At 39.0% G+C, this 16,976-nt stretch overlaps 1 protein-coding gene and 1 long non-coding RNA gene across 4 annotated transcripts in view; one reads left to right on the top strand and one right to left on the bottom strand.

Moving 5' to 3' along the window:
• Nucleotides 1-16,976, bottom strand: part of pde5ab (phosphodiesterase 5A, cGMP-specific, b) — a gene marked incomplete at its 3' end in the record, with an annotated part of 84,575 nt that overhangs the window by 47,678 nt on the left and 19,921 nt on the right. Inside the window, 1 exon segment of one of the 3 annotated variants that reach the window (XM_076881508.1) lies at nucleotides 126-398. Within the exon segment in view, the coding sequence (XP_076737623.1) occupies nucleotides 126-223 (98 nt within the window). 3 annotated transcript variants of the gene reach the window in all.
• Nucleotides 2,548-8,258, top strand: LOC143416114 (uncharacterized). Its single transcript, XR_013096475.1, has 4 exons — nucleotides 2,548-2,603; nucleotides 6,900-7,044; nucleotides 7,494-7,620; nucleotides 7,730-8,258. It is a non-coding gene; the product is annotated as an uncharacterized LOC143416114 (long non-coding RNA).

Raw genomic sequence — 16,976 nt, 5'->3', positions numbered from 1 at the left:
GAATCTGATTGCCTGCGCGGCTGCACATAAAATAGTTTATTTGCAGAGAAAAGCCCTGGAAAGTCACATACACCCGGCTGAACGTACACTGACCTCTCCACTGTTATTTTTTTTCTTATTTTTACCTTGACGCCTTTCTGACAAAGTAGGAATGGGTGAACTCCAAGTGGTCGTCCAGCCACGCTTCCATCCTCTCGTTTTCCAGGGAACAACAGTCCTCCATGGTGGAAAAGCGACAACAGCGTCTCCCCACTGTGAGCTCCGATTACATTTATCCGCGGAAGACCCGGTACCGAATATATGTGGAGGAATAAAGAGGGAGCAAGGCGGGAGAGAAAGAGGGGGATCCGAGAGAGAGCTCCTCGCTAGCCGGTTGGTAGGTCGGTGCGCGCGGATCAGAGCTGTGACTGCGCGCTTCCTAGTTGGTCAAGCGACTCTGAGTGAACTGGAGAGAGAGAACGAGTGAGCGAGGGAGTGAGGAGAGAGGGGATAGCAATCGAAAAACCCAAGTATGAGAGATGTTATAGTTTAGTTTCGTTTGTTTGTTTGTTTTATGTAGAAACCACATTGTTAGGCTATAGCCTGACAAAGTTATTTCTACTAACTATTGTTGTTGTTATTGTTATTATTATTATTATTAGATATAATATTAATAATGCTTAAGGTTATTTTAAATTGGAGGACGGCAAACACGACAACAATTGGTCTATATATATATAAGTCTAATGATAATTTAAGTAAAGAAATAACAAATGTAACCTACTGCTACATGGGTTTGATTTGTATTGTTGAAATATTCTGCTTTGCTTCCAGTCACTGATGTTTGCCATTAGATGTTTATATGTTTGCTTCCATGGGTCAGCCAATCAGACTAACTCTGCATCTAAAATAGCATCGTGTGGCCATTGTTCCACACACTTCTGCGTAGATAAATCGTTGTCTTTTATTAACTAGTTAGCCTATTCTTGCTACTTCCCTAGATTTTTTCAACCTGGGAACACATTACCAAACTAGCCCAACTTTATTCTATCTGTACTGTAACAATGGGCATCAGCCTCTGGTTAGTAAGGTCCCATATTTGTGGTGTTTTGAAACTGGATGTAGAACACTGTCTGGCTCTAAATATTCAGCTGTGTTTCAATCAAATGGGTAAAGTCTAATCTTGTTTATCCTTCTGTTTGACAGTAATATTTCCAAAATAAACTTCATATTGTATTCAATAAGACGTGTGAGCTTGTGACTGAGATCATAAAGTCATAAGGAATGTGTTTATTGAGGTCATAGATAAGGGAGGCAAAGGGCTATTTTCCCATAAACTTGCATACAACCAGCTTGTTGACACCAGATGTGGCATCCTTCACTGGCTATTAGGTTTTAAGCTTTTTTTTTGCATTGGCGCCACCTTTCACACTAAGAAAAGTGCACATTTATTAAACATTCTTTGTTTAAGAGAACCCAAGTAATAATTACCAAATGTTAAAACATTTGATGTCAGATCCCTGTCTGTCAGTGTTTACTGTAGACACTGCAGTGTGTGATATGTACATCAGTGCTGTGAATAAAGTACTTGTCTCAAAAGCAAAACTACTATAGGATACTAAAGTTTCAAACTAGGACTGGGCGACCTATCTAATATACTAATTGTAAGACAGGTTTTGCCGCGTACCATGGTTAAAACAGCTTTATGGTAACCATCGAGTTAAAATAGTTAAAATAAAACATTTCTATTAATTCAGATTTTGTTGTATTAAATGTAGAAAAAATACTGAGTGGTCGATTTGAATGAGTATACCAGTGCAATTTGAGGCACAATATGGTTTAAATTACATTTGTTTTTGGAGGTTATTTAAACATATTCTGATATATATTGTATATTGTGTTATAGCCCCAAGTATCCTTTAACAGAAAGAAGCAGTAATGTATGTCAAATATGGCTTGTCATTTGTGGTTCACATTGTAAAAAGATGTGTTTTAATTTTTTTTCTAACTCTAACCAAGTACTTTTTGTGATTCAAACAGAAATATAAACAAACAGCAATAGGAAAATGACACCAAAGCCTAAAAATGGCCCCAAAGCAAACTAGAATTCCTGTCCGCTAGTCAAAAGTCAGATCATGCTCACCACATCTACCACATTATTCTGACTAGATCTCAGTAAGACCATATTCTGAACAAAAAACAACATTTCATTACAGTCAGAGATTTTACAGCTTGCTTCTTTCTGGTAACTCATGCTGAGGAGAAAGAAAGTTGTGCAAAGTCCAAAATTGCCTCAGGTTATGCCAGTTGAATAAAACTGGTTAGCAGTGAGGACTACTAGCAAGTAGTGATGTGTCGGCCGCGAACGAAATGGCTCTTAGAGCCGGGTCTTTGACGTGAACGACGCGAGCCGGCTCCTTATCACGAGCTGTGGGGTTTTTTTCTCTTTCTTTCTCTCACCCTCTCTCTCGCACTTTTTTTCCCCTTCACTCTGCACACAAGCCTTGTGTTTTGCGCTGGGAAGAGGGGGGAGGGGCCGTAGTTACACTGGCAGTAGCACAGGAACAGAGCTGGAGGGAGAGAGAGAGAAAGAGAGCAGGGGACAACAACTTCACATTAGAAAGGTATAGTAATCATCCACAACTATTTTCATTTGCAGATGATAAAGGATTCAGAAAGTTTATTCATGCAGGCCCATATGACAGAGAATATGCATCTTCTTTTTATTTTCATATTTTAATTTATATTTAATTGAGTTGTGGTTTGCAGTGTTTTCTGCTGTTTCACTTTAAATTTGTTTAAAAGGAAAAAGCTGAAAATTTAAATAGTTAAAAGTTGAAATATGAATAGTTGGTTTTTGTATTATATGATTTATTTATTAGATTTTATGTGGAGTGAATAAATAAAAGTATATTTATGGTGGCCCCTAGAGACAAAGCACGTACAAACACGTACGCACTCCGAAGCACGTACAAACTCCAAAACACGTAAAAACTCAGAAGCACATAAAAACTCAAAACACGTACAAAACACAATGCTCCAGGATGCTAGTGTCAGTGTTGAGCTTTTGTTACCTAGTGGCTACACAAGTACCAACGACCAGATTTGGTGTGTGGTTGTAACAGGTAAATGAACTTTTTTTTAAAAAAATATTTCAATACATATGAGTGCTTGTGTATAAATACACAAACAATACACACATGCTTTCAATTGTGTAATTTAAGTGATCTAGGTAGCTCTGTTTTGGAAGTTCAGTTCATGCTAGAAATGTGTTTTGGAGTTTGTTCGTGTTTTGGAGTTTGTACGTGTTTTGTCTCTAGGGGCCACCGCATATATTTATATATAAACATATATAAATAAAACCACTTTTTTTACATTAGTAATTCCTTTTGTGCATAATTTTATATTATTGTTAATAATAAATTAATTAAAGCAACAAGACAACCTGAAGAGCCAGTTGGGAGCCGAAAGAGCCGGCTCTCTAAAAAGAGCCGGAAATCCCATCACCATTCACCAATGTTCCCTCTAAGCTGCACGCATGCGCAGTTGCGCACTGCGGGCTCGGTCTCTGCGCACAGGAAAAACTGCATTGTGAAAAAAAAAAATCTAACCTGAATTGAAAATAAAACTTTAACAATTCTGTTTTGCAGTGTAGTCAGTAAGTGACTGGCTGCTCCCTGTATGGGATTAGAACGATGCCACCTTATCCTGTAGTCCAGCCGATGATGCGATTCACATTCGTATATAAGCAGTTAATCAGCGTGGTTGACAGGCTATGACAGCGTCCTTATGTGCGACACCGGTGTTTTAGCTAGCAAAGCGTCGTGGCTGATGTGGAGTGAAGCCACGTTAATGACAACGTGTACAACTATTGGAGATGTGAGCAGGACAGACGGAACAATTGACGGAAAAAGTGTGGACTTTATACCAGTTTTTAAATTGTGTTGATAGGCCACGTAAAACCAGAGTTATGATAAAAATATCTGCAATGTTTGTTTTTCCTGAATGCTATGTTTGTTTATATTTACTGTGGTAAGAAACGGTAAAAACTGCATTTTATAAGGAAAACGTTCGAAAACACTCTCCGCCTGTAAGCAAAAACAAAACCAAACCCCCCCCCCCCCCACCACCCTTTCCTATTTGTCGAAAAAATTACCATGTTGACCAATCAAAAAATTACATGGCAACGTGGCATTTAGTTGTTTAGGAAAGGGGGAAGTTTTAGGAGTGACGGCGGTGTTTTGAGATGAGAGATTTGCCACGTTTAGCGCAAATCTTGTGTAGTTAGTGTGTAGTGTAGTCAATAGTTTTGTTGTGTGTGTCAGAACAGTGAGGCAACTGCTGAATGTTACAGGTGTTACAGGAGTGATACATCTCCTGTTGTCAGGCCTGAAGGTATCAGGCTGTTGTTCTCCTTTATCTCATAGTGGACAGAAATTATTTTTTGGAGTGACACAAATAATTTGTGTGGCATCAAATTTGATGCAGAACAGCTGATTGTTCTGTAAATAGTAAATAGAAGTATCAATCAAAGCTATTTCCTCTTCTTGTACAATAATCTCACTAGTGTTTAGCTTTTGACTACCTGCCTATATTGCAGGGTTCCACTATCTTATGGCTGGACACATCAAGAGCTGCATACATAATGGAGCAGAAGTTACCCTTATTTTACTGCTTCTATTTACTCTATGACTATTTGCTTGTCCATTTAGTAGAAGGATGCATATGCCAGTGAGTAAAGAATCAGTCACACTAGTGTAAAAACAGGATTGCAATCTCGTTGTCCTGAAATTGTCATTAATGCTCTAATTTCCTCCCACTTGACTACTGCAGTTCACTTCACACCAGACTCAGTCAGTCTTCTCTTTCCCATATTCATCTTGTCCAAGATACTGGTGCCAGCTCCTCACAGGCACCCAAAAAAGAGATCATATCCCACCTCTTTTAGTTTTTCCCCACTGGCTGCCAGTGAGGTTCAGAATCAATTTCAAGATCTTCCTGTTTGCCCCTTCATGGTTTGGTTCCAGGTTCCAGGTTTAAATTCATAGGAGAGTCAAATCTGTTCCCTCCACTGAGTCTACCCATAAAACTTATTTTTACTGACTGGCATTTAAGTCTGTCTGTTTGTCTCTCCTGTGCATTTGATTGTATATGTTTAGCACACAAAAATAATCTCTATTTATTTCTTATTTCTTTGTTTTTTATACGTTGTGTACGTTGTGAATTTGCAGTCAGTGGTTGTTTTTTTCCCTGCTTTTTGCAAATGGTTGCAAGTAGTTGTGGCATCCAATTGGTCATCTGGGTTGAGGGTTTCTCCACATAACTGCCATCCAACTTTGTTATTGTGAAAGGACTGCCAACTGCCAGGACACTGCAATGTTTAAAAACACAGGTGTATCATTATCACACCCACTGGTGATGATGTACATATTAAAAGAAAAGTATTGATGTATTTTACTCTATATATTCACTTTTACATAGTTTTGGGGTTTTTTTGTACACTGTTATCTTAGTTATCTATTTTTTCTATTTATAATTTTTTTCTTATATATTTTTAATTAACCTTTTCTTGCTGCACCTTCACAAAGCTGCTATAAGAAGTGAATTTCTCCAGTGTATGATTAAATGCAAATTATTTCCAAATCTAAGTCAATGCATCTGAGTCTGCACCAGAGAGTACCATTTATCTGTGACGTGTCCCTTTGCAAAAGAGGACTCTACTTAATTGGGTTTGCTATGATTATATAAAAGCAAGTCTGCTAAGTGTTTTTATTATGTTGCTGTTAATTACACAACTATGTCACTATTTTTAGAGGAGTAACTCTTTTTTTTTTTGCCAATTTTTCATAGTTAAATATCATTTAATTGCAATGCAATCACCAACTTGAATTACAAACTGATGGTAGACTGATCTTTATTCTTGTTATCTGACACACCAAAGTTACTTTGAAGGCAGCAACTAACTGAGAGTGGTCACAGGCCTGGTCTCTGTCTTCAAAGTAACCATCTCAAAGGTCATGCTCGTATTAATTTTGCTTCCACTGTGGTTTCCAAGTAGTTTTCCCTTGTGTGACTGCAGCATTGGTTCATTTGATCAGAGTACAAACAGATGTCCACACAAAGGCTTCCACTCACCTTGCAGCATATCTTAGCATATTATTGGAGAAAATATTTAACTATTTGTTTAACCTTTTGAGTTTTAAGTTATCATCAGTGATAACCCCAAACCTATCTCAGAACCTTTCACCCTTTGTTTTTTTCCCCTGACTGCCAACGCTTGGAAGATGATTCTAAAAAAATATTTCAAAAACTACAGATGGTGACTTTAGACCTCAGCTTGTTAAACGACTGAAAACTTATACAGTACACTGATAGTGTGAAATTACAAGACACTTCACAACTATAAGCTACAGACAGATTCTTAAGTCACAGATGTTGAAATATGTCATGTAAAGATCCAATGGAACAATCAGCATTTATAACAAGTTACAGTAAATACACATGCATGAGTGTAATATAATCCTAATGCATAAAAAGCTGAGAAACAAGCAACAAAGAGTTTTTATACTAAATTATAATGAATTATATCAATGCATTTTTTTCTAAGGAAGAAACAGTCACCAAGATTTTCAGTATTTTGTTTAAAAGTGATCATTTCTATCAGTTAAAACTGGTGTGAATGAAGGAAAATACAGAAATTCCTCAAGGTTCGCCTCAAAGTATGCATTGTTTATCTGCCCTGATCTTTCTTAACCTGTGCATTGTAATAAAACTACTAATTCAAAGTTAAACTACACACAATCAACTCTCCCAGTAATTAGCTTTTCAATTATTATAGCAAATCACATGCCTGAAGGAGCTCCAGATTTTATTGATAAAATCTAGTGTGTCTGCTCTTTGGTCTCTCGTGTCCCTCCCAGCTGGACACTTGCACCCCATTGGTGGTGTCATCTTACCAGCAGATGGTGGTTGTTCATCTACGGGGGATCCATCCCAACCCCCTTTCAACCTCCCACCAACCGCACAGCACACACACCCAACCAATCAGAGACAATATAACCTCTGGTCAGTCAAATGTTTCTTTTTTCTTATTTATATCTCTATTCAGTATTTAATAATAAATAAATCAATTTGACTGCATTTGAGCCAACAGTATGTCTCTGAACACTCAGACTTGGATGCTTCTGTCCTTTATCACTAGTGTCCCAGTGCCACTGGCAGCCATGCACGCCCAAGTCATTACACTGCCTGTGCTGTGTTTTCAGATGATGTGCTATGCTTTGGCTCATGAGCTGTTCCATGCCTTCCCCATACTTTTTTCTTACCGTTATTCTGGTAGATGTTGATCTTGGTTTCATCTGTCCAATGAATGTTTTCCCAGAGCTGTGCTGGCTCCTTTTGATGTTTTTTTTTTTTTTAGGTCAATCTAGCCTTTGTATTCTTGAGGTTTGTGAGTGATTTTGGGCTTAGAGTGAATGCTTTGTATTACTTCAATTTTCTTCTCTTTATGGTAGACTTGGGTCTCCTGGAGTGTTGCTCACTTGGCTGGCTGTTGGTAAGGGATTTCTCTTCACCATGGAAATGATTCTGCGATCATCCAGCACAATTGTCTTCTGTGTAAGTCCAGGTCATTTTGTGTTGGTGAGTTCAACAGTGCTTTCTTTCTTTCTCAGGATGCACCAAACTGGAGATTTTGCCACTCCTACTATTGTAGCAGTTTCTCAGATGGTTTTTTTTTCTGTTTTTGCAGTTTAAGGATGGCTTGATTCACCTGCATGAAGAGCTCCTTTGACCGTATGTTGTCTGTTCAAAGCAAAATCTTTCTAATGCAAACACCACATATCAAATCAACTCCAGCCTTTTATCTGTTTAATGGATAATAACATGGCAAAGGAACTGCCCACACCTGACCATGAAATAGCCTTTGAGTCACTTGTTGAATTATTTTTTCCCCTGTAAAAAGACGGTGGCACATATTAAAGAGCTGAAACTCCTAAATCCTTCATCCAATTTGAATGTGGATACCCTCAAATAAAAGCTGAGAGTCTACACATTATTCCCATGCCCATTTTATAACTATAATTGGAATATGTTTCAGTAAACTGGTAAAAAAAAAAAAAAAAATCTTGTGTCAGTGTCCAAATATATCTGGACCTATCTGTATGTGTGTGAACATTAAAGTGGAATGTTTGTGGAAGAGGAAGCCACCTCACCCCCACCCGACTCCTCTTTCTCTTTGTCTATCCCCTCAGGTCAGATCAGAACTGACATAATTGAAAGGCTGCCTGAGTGTGTGTGTGCCGTGTGTGTGTGTGTGTGTGTGTGCCATGTGTGTGTGTGTGTGCAGTGTAGAGAGAGTGTCCAAATTTGGGAGGCATTGTAGATGCACATTTGAATGCTAGAATAAAAAATAAATTTTATTTTCACAATCATTGTTAAGTGTATCCCTGTAATGTAGTTTCATGGATAGAAAAGCTGCTAAAACGGTCGTGGCTCAAAGAATCGGCAGTTCGTCTTGTAACCGGAAGGTTGCCGGTTCGAGCCCCGGCTCGGACAGTCTCGGTCGTTGTGTCCTTGGGCATTACACTTCACCTACCGCCTACTGGTGTTGGCTAGAGGGGCCGATGGCGCGATATGGCAGCCTTGCTTCTGTCAGTCTGCCCCAGGGCAGCTGTGGCTACAACAGTAGCTGCCTCCACCAGTGTGTGAATGTGAGAGTGAATGAATAGTGGCATTGTAAAGCGCTTTGAGGGCCCCGAAAAGCGCTATATAAATGCAATCCATTATTATTATTATTAAAACATAACATCACAAGGCACTAAAGATTTAGTCATGCAAGCTTTCTGAATGAAAACCAGAATATTTGGAATAAGTTACATAAAATAACTGTTTAGTAGAGTTTTCGTTACAGCAGAACAATCACAGAATTTTCATCCATTCACGTTTTTTGTTATTCATTTTGAAAAATAATAGTTAGGTCCCTAATTAGTTGGCTGAAGGCAGTTTTGTTAGTTCTACCTCTGTAAACTGGATTTTAAATCAAACAATCAAGATGTGACTGAAGTGCAGACTTTCAGCTTTAGTTCGGCTTTAGTTAAAGGAGTTTAACAAAAGTATTATATTAATTGTTTAGCAACACATTTTTTAGAGACTCAAAAGTTACTGGAATGACTGAAAAGCAGTTTCAGTCAGTTGCTTTCTTTTTCCTCCACTGCTCAGTTGCTGTTTGTTTGTGGGTGCTCTGTTAGGTTGTAATCATTTATCTGACTAAAGAATATGCTGTTTCGTTGCCTTTAGAAAACTTTAGGTTACTTTCTTACTCTCCTTTTTCTTTCATGACAAATGAAGCAGACATACAGTAACATCTGAAGTTAATGTTAATATGTTTTTATAGCTTTTCACTGAGAGTTAAGTGCATGTGAGAGAGGCTGTTACTAGGCTGAAAAAAAAAACAGAAAAGCAAATAAACCTATCAGAGAGATAACAAACACTTTAAGAGTGGTCAGACCAACAATCTGGTATATTCTTAGAAAGATTTAATGAACTGGCAGACTCACCAACACCAAGAGGTCTGAATGACCATACAGGACAAATAAAGCGTGTGATGACAGAATCATTGCCATGGTTAAGAAAAATAATCCACTGTTTACAAGAACAGGAAGGCCATATTAGATTAATATAATGTCTCAAATAACGTTCAAAGAGCCAGCAGCATTCTGAAAAAATAAATAACTCATACCAGAATGATGTATAGCCGCCAGTGGAACTACGTCACTAATGTTTATTAATGTGAGAGCTGGCAGAAGAAGCAGGATTAACTGTGGAGTCTGTAGAGCTTTACCAGTGGCTGCAAAACTGATCACACAGTGCTTCATAGTGCAAGTGAATAACGATCTAAAGCAAGAAAGTTTGTAAAGGATCTCTAAAGGCAAAGAAATAGGACATTCTTCTTCAACCATAAACAATCAGCAACTGAGCAATCAGTTGAAAAGAAATGCAAGCAGAACACTTGATTTGATTTGCCTAAATCTAGTGTCTGCCCTGCTCTCAAGGGTAAAACTAACAGCATAGTAAACCTGACACATAACAACAGCAACAATATCAAAATGTAGAATTTCCATTTTAGGAGTGGCAGTATGTTGGTAATACACATCTGACAGTAATGTTTGGATCACAGGATGTACCAAAAGAAGTTTCAAAGACAACTTACAGTCTTGTACTGAACTGAAGGTTGGGACAAACCGACACTGTCATTTGTCAGCTAAATGGAATGAACATAGTCATGTTCAAGTGTGTTAAACTTTAAAAAGCAAATTCAAGCTGAACAATGAAACATATTTCATTGTCTGTTTTCTGAGCTGATGCATCTAGCAAGGATGTGACTTGTTGCTACCTCATCTGACACTGTTACTTTTAAATCCTTATAGAATTAGGAATTAAAAGCCCTGGTTAGGGTGACCTGTGATTTGTTTACAGTGTGTCTAATCTGGGTGCTTGTGTTTATATTACTTTTTATTCTCTGCCATAGTCTCAGCACATGTTGGTGAGTAATGTATCATTCAACTGTATGAGTATGAAAGTGAGACTAATTTTGGATAAACTGGAATTGTCCTTTTAAGGCTTCAGGACCACAAAACGTTCCAGTTTAATTCTTTCCCACAGAAGCAGAAAAGCTTTGAGATGACTTCAGCTGTCACTCTCCCATGAAACAAGGACTGAGACGCCTGCTGTGGGATAGAAGAAGGTCACCACTGTAAGCAGCGCAAACTATGAGTTAACATTTACAGTATCACGCATAAACACACACACGTCAGGTGTTGCTATCCTAGTGCGGACATCTCATTGATATAATGTTTTCCCTTACCCTAACCCTAACCATAAAAAACGAATCCCTAAACCTAACCATTAACTAACTGTAACCCTAACACTAAAAGACATTTTGAGCCTCAAAAATGCTTTCAAGCACATGGGGACGGGTATTTTGGTCCCCATAATGGGACCAAATTTACACAGGTACACACACACACACACACAAATACACACACAATCAGGTTTTTTTTACAGTTTTTGCCCGTTGCTTGAACACTATAAACCCAAGCTTAGACTAAAGTAACACAACTTGAAGCTTTTGTTACCATACCTCAAACACATGTACCCATACCTTAAACGAAAGCGCTGCTTTGCACCCTAGTTGCAATTATGCAACACACTTACTCCTTTATGCAACACACATGGTCCTGCATACTACACTCTATTTCATACATAAGACACTTCGTTCACAAAATGAAATTTCAGGGTGCCATTTGGAAAACACATGTATCCAAAATACAAAACACATCGGGTAATTGCAACCACTCAAATATACACCTGAAGGCACTTACTTGCAAAACTGAACAACAATTAGCCAACTACAAAAAGCCCTCAGCGTAGCCATTTCAAGAACTTTGCAAGCATGGATGGAGGGAGAGAAAGAGGAAGAGGTAGAGGAGGAGGAGGAAGAGGAGGAGGAGGCCGAAGAGGCCATGCACGGACCCATATTTCTGATGAAATAAGAGCAACTTTGGTGGACCATGTCATCAACCATGGCCTGACTATGAGGGAAGCTGGGCAGAGAGTCCACCCACATCTAAGCCGCTTCACAGTGGCATCTGTAATACGAACATTCCGACCAGAAAACAGGTATGTCTTCACCTCCATACCTTCTGCTCTACTCAGATGGTTTCATAGCACTGTTCTACAGTATATCACATTACCATATCAAGTGTACGGGGTGCTAATGCTCCTTTTGCAGCCAAAGTGGCTGATTCCTTATATTGAAGTACAGTGTTGTACAGTGGATGACACAGTACATACAGTAAAGTACTGTAAGAAAAATAAGCAAACCGATGACAATATGTGGTTGTATTCCTCCAGAATGACCCGAAGACCTTCTGGGGGAGGACGGCAACGCCTGTTCACACAACAGCAGGAACTTGCCGTTGTGGACCTAGTGAGGGCAGACAATGCCATCTGTCTCCACCAGCTACGACGGAAAATACTTGCAGACAGGCAAGTGTTCAACAGCATAAACCATGTGAGCATCACCACCATCAGACGCATCTTGGGTAAACACAGCATCACCATGAAGCAGCTCTACAGAGTCCCATTCGAGAGGAACAGTGACAGGGTCAAAGGACTTCGAGCTGAATATGTACGGGTACGTGTAACTGTCCCTTACATTTACAATAGAGTATTGGTGAAGTCCAGTAGCAGCTGAATATGTACCATATCAGTACCACATGGATCTATTCTGAGAGCTACACAGGTACCTGTGTGATGGGGTGAGGGTGCTGTATGTGTAGCACTGTAGTACAGTGATATGTTCCCCTTTTTTCCAGAGAATCTTGGCCATGGATGGAGCTGCACAGCCTCATGAATACATTTTCATTGATGAAGCTGGATTCGACCTGAGCAAAACAAGACGACGGGGTCGTAATGTAATTGGCCAAAGGGCAATTGTGCACGTCCCAGGGCAGCGCGGGGGAAACATCACATTATGTGCCGCCATATGCCTTCGAGGGCTTCTGCACCATCATGCAATACTAGGTCCATACAATAGCCAACACATACTCACATTTCTAGATGCTCTCCATGATATAGTTGTACAGAACAGACCAGATCAGCCCAGGTTTGTGGTGATATGGGATAATGTCAGTTTCCATCGGGCTGCTCTGGTCCAGGCCTGGTTCTCCAACCACAATCAATTTGAAGTGGTTTGTGGTTGGCTAATTGGTGTTCAGTTTTGCAAGTAAGTGCCTTCAGGTGTATATTTGAGTGGTTGCAATTACCCGATGTGTTTTGTATTTTGGATACATGTGTTTTCCAAATGGCACCCTGAAATTTCATTTTTGAACGAAGTGTCTTATGTATGAAATAGAGTGTAGTATGCAGGACCATGTGTGTTGCATAAAGGAGTAAGTGTGTTGCATAATTGCAACCAGAGTGCAAAGCAGCACTTTTGTTTAAGGTATGGGTACATGTGTTTGAGGTATGGTAACAAAAGCTTCAAGTTGTGTTACTTTAGTCTAAGCATGGGTTTATAGTGTTCAAGCAACGAGCAAAAACTGTAATGGGTTCCCTCCATCCAGTAAAGTTGGAGAAAACACAGATGTGTGTCTGCACAGTGTCAGCACAGAGTGAGGACAGCAGGAATAACTCTCACAAGAGAGTCAGAGTGACAGAGAGCTGCTCTCCTCCAGCTCAAATGGAGCTGTTTTTCTCAGAAATAACAGAGAAGCCTTTGATTGCACCGAGCTAAAAATGACAATTACTGTACAAATATCACATAATCTTCCCCTATCCTGTGCTAGAAATGAGGACCACATTGCTAAACTGAACTACCGTCCCCAGAAACACCACTTTGTTGGTGTGTTGTTGGTCTGAGTCTACATACAGAAAAATGGATGCACCCAATACTTAGAAAAAAAAGGCAAATTCCTACGCAGCAGAAAAGAGACAAGAGAAAATGACTCTTTTTGTAGAGGAATATAATTCATTCGCCTGCTCTGACTGTACTTTGGCAGGTTTCCAGTTAGACAGCACAGAGTGAAAATAGACGGAAATTATAATGACAAAGACAGAGGGTGTATATGTGTTTGCACAGCAGTTTCATCTTAGAAAAAAAAGCTTTCTGAGATGTTTCATCTACTTTCAGAGTGTGAATGCATTTAGAATAGGGATTTCCGGCTCTTTTTAGAGAGCCGGCTCTTTCGGCTCCCAACCGGCTCTTCAGGTTGTTTTGTTGCTTTAATTAATTTATTATTAACAATAATATAAAATTATGCACAAAAGGAATTACTAATATAAAAACAAAAGTGGTTTTATTTATATATGTTTATATATAAATATATGTGGTGGCCCCTAGAGACAAAGCACGTACAAACTCCAAAACACATTCCTAGAGTTAACTGAACTTCCAAAACAGAGCTACCTAGATCACTTAAATTACACAATTGAAAGCATGTGTGTATTGTTTGTGTATTTATACACAAGCACTCATATATATTCAAATAATTTTAAAAAAATGTTCATTTACCTGTTACTACCACACACCAAATCTGGTCGTGGGTACTTGCTGGCTTGTGTAGCCACTAGGTAACAAAAGCTCAGCACTGCGCCTAGCATCCTGGAGCACTTCTGTTGTGTTTCGTACCTGTTTTGAGTTTTTACGTATTTTGGAGTTTTTACGTATTTTGGAGTTTTTACGTGTTTTGGAGTTTGTACGTGCTTTGTCTCTAGGGGCCACTGTAAATATACTTTTATTTATTCACTCCACATAAAATGTAATAAATAAATCATATAATACAAAAACCAACTAGTCACAGTTCAACTTTTAACTATTTAAATTTTCAGCTTTTTCCTTTTAAACAAATTTAAAGTGAAACAACACAAAACGCTGCAAACCACAACACAATTAAATATAAATTATAATATGAAAACAAAAAGAAGATGCATATTCTCTGTCATATGGGCCTGCATGAATAAACTTTCTGAATCCTTTATTGGATGTGGATGATTACTATACCTTTCTAATGTGACGTCGTTGTCCCTGGCTCTCTTTCTCTCTCTCTTCCTCCCGCTCTGTTCCTGTGCTACTGTGAGTGTAACTACGGCCCCTCCCCCCTCTTCCCAGCGCAAAGCACAAGGCTTGTGTGCAGAGTGAAGTGCAAAAAAAAGAGAGAGAGAAAAGGAAAAAAAAAAACCCACGGCTTGCGATAAGGAGCCGACTTGCGTCGTTCACGTCAAAGACCCGGCTCTAAGAGCCATTTCGTTCGCGACCGACACATCACTAATTTAGAAGGCATTATGTTTATCTTTATTTCCATTACAACTAAAATAAACTAGAAAAATTTGCATTTCCTGCGAAAATGCTGTGTGGATGCCTTAACGCTGAAGATGTCTGCTGAAAAAAGCAGAAAAGGTTGAAAAAAAAAAAAAGTTGCCCTGAGCAGGATTCAAACCTGGCCCTTCTGGTACTCAAGGAAGGTACATATCTCACTGCGCCACACTCTTTCTCACAAAGAAGAGGTGGAGAGACTGACAATTGTGCTGAAATGAGCAGAAGCTGCGGAGAATTGGGCTGATAAGAGGTGGAAAGGCTGAAAATTTTACAGAAGAGGTGAATAAGTAGAATTTCTGCTGAAAAGAGATGAAAATTCTGCTGAAAAGAGTTCAATCAGCAGAATTTCTACTGAAAAGAGTTGAATGAGCAGAATTCTCCTGAAAAGAGGTTTTTGCTGAAAATAGCAGAAAAAACTGAAAAACTTTTCTGAAAAGAGTTCAATCAGAAGAATTTGTGCTGAAAAGAGTTAAATGAGTAGAATTCTGCTGAAAAGAGGTTTTTGCTGAAAACAGTTTAAAAAGCTGGTATTTGTGCTGAAAAGTGGTGAAAAAACTGAAAAATATGCTGAAAAGGGGAGAAAAAGCTTAAATTTGTGTTGAAAAGAGTTAAAAAAGTTTTAGTGTTGACTGAAAGAAATGTTGCCATAAGCGGGATTTGAACCCCGGCCTCCCAGTCCGAGAACGGATGCTCATCTCACTGAGCTAAAACACAGCTCAACCCGGCAAGGAAAATCAGTGAGGCCACTGTTAATATGCAAAAAAGCTCAAAAAATATTGAAAAGAAAAATCAATATCTCAAAAAGTATAGAAGTTATGAGCACCAAAAGTCATAGCTGGAATTAGCAGAAAGAGCAGAATTTTTTAAGATTTGAACTGAGAAAATCGGCTGAAAACTGAGGGAGTAGTTAAGCGCCGAAAAACGTACGGAAGCAACTTGAAGATGAAGAAAAGATAAAGAATAAAGAGAAACAGGATCTCAATAGTGTGGATGCCCTCAAGGGCATCCACACAATTACTTGTACTTGATTTCCTACCCTTTTTTCGGCCAGTGTACACTGGGGTAGGCTTCGCCCTAAAGGACACAGAAAACTGTGCATTCCTGTAATCATCAAAGCAGCTAACCAGCAACTTACAAGACACAAGATGACCTTTGAGTGCTTAATTGGGGGACATATCTTACTTTTGTTTGCTGTATTGCAGTGCAACAATGGGGTTTAGTTGGACTGGATGTCATAATAGTTTCACCTCACAGCAAGAAGTCTCCTGGTTCAAATCCACCAGCTAACCAGGGTCCTTCTGTTTGGAGTTTGCATGTTTTCCCTATGTGGGTTCTCTGCGTATTCTGCCTCACTCACAGTCACATATTAACCCAGAGACTAAGGTAACTGATGATTTTAAATTAGTCTCTCAGTGTTTGCCCTGTAATAGACTGGCAATCTATTCAAGGTGTATCCTCCAGTGACCCTGAATTAGTTAAGTGGTTGGGAAAATTAATGCCAAAAAGGTGAGGCACCCTAATAATTACAGTTCAAGCCTGGTAAATAACCACATATTCTGTTCAGACCTCAGTAACATGCTTAGCTTAACCTATCTTAATGGCACCCCAAGGTGCAACAGCCACTACTATCGGATGAACTACGATGCAGCTTCAATATGCCAAAACAACTTAAACTTAAAACACTGTTCAATCTGCAAAGAAACTGCAATAAAAGCCAAAGGATCTGACAGTCCAATTCCCTAGAGCCAAAAGCACATGGAAAACTGGAGAACTGGCAATGTGTGAAAAGGCCAACGTGCTAAAAGCTTCAAGCACAGCTTAAAAGTGATTAAACTTAGCAGGTATCAGGTTCAGCTGTGTAGGTTAAGGGTTTGAATTTCCTGGTGACAAAGCCTTTTTGGGAAGAGTTGCTATGATATTCCTGTGGGTTGATTTTCAGCTTCCTCCACAGCCCAAAGATATTGATGCTGGAATAACTGATGATTTTAAATTAGCTAGATGTCTGGCTGCGTGGAAAAAGTGCTTATATGCACAGAATAAAGGTATGAATAAATAAATAAAATAAAAGGTAAAGTGCGACTTGTAGTGTAAGTGCTGTGTATGGTTAGCAAGACTAGAA

The sequence above is a fragment of the Maylandia zebra genome, unplaced genomic scaffold (assembly GCF_041146795.1).
Source record: "Maylandia zebra isolate NMK-2024a unplaced genomic scaffold, Mzebra_GT3a scaffold12, whole genome shotgun sequence".
Lineage (NCBI taxonomy): Eukaryota > Metazoa > Chordata > Actinopteri > Cichliformes > Cichlidae > Maylandia > Maylandia zebra.
This window is presented reverse-complemented; position numbering and strand designations above follow the sequence as displayed.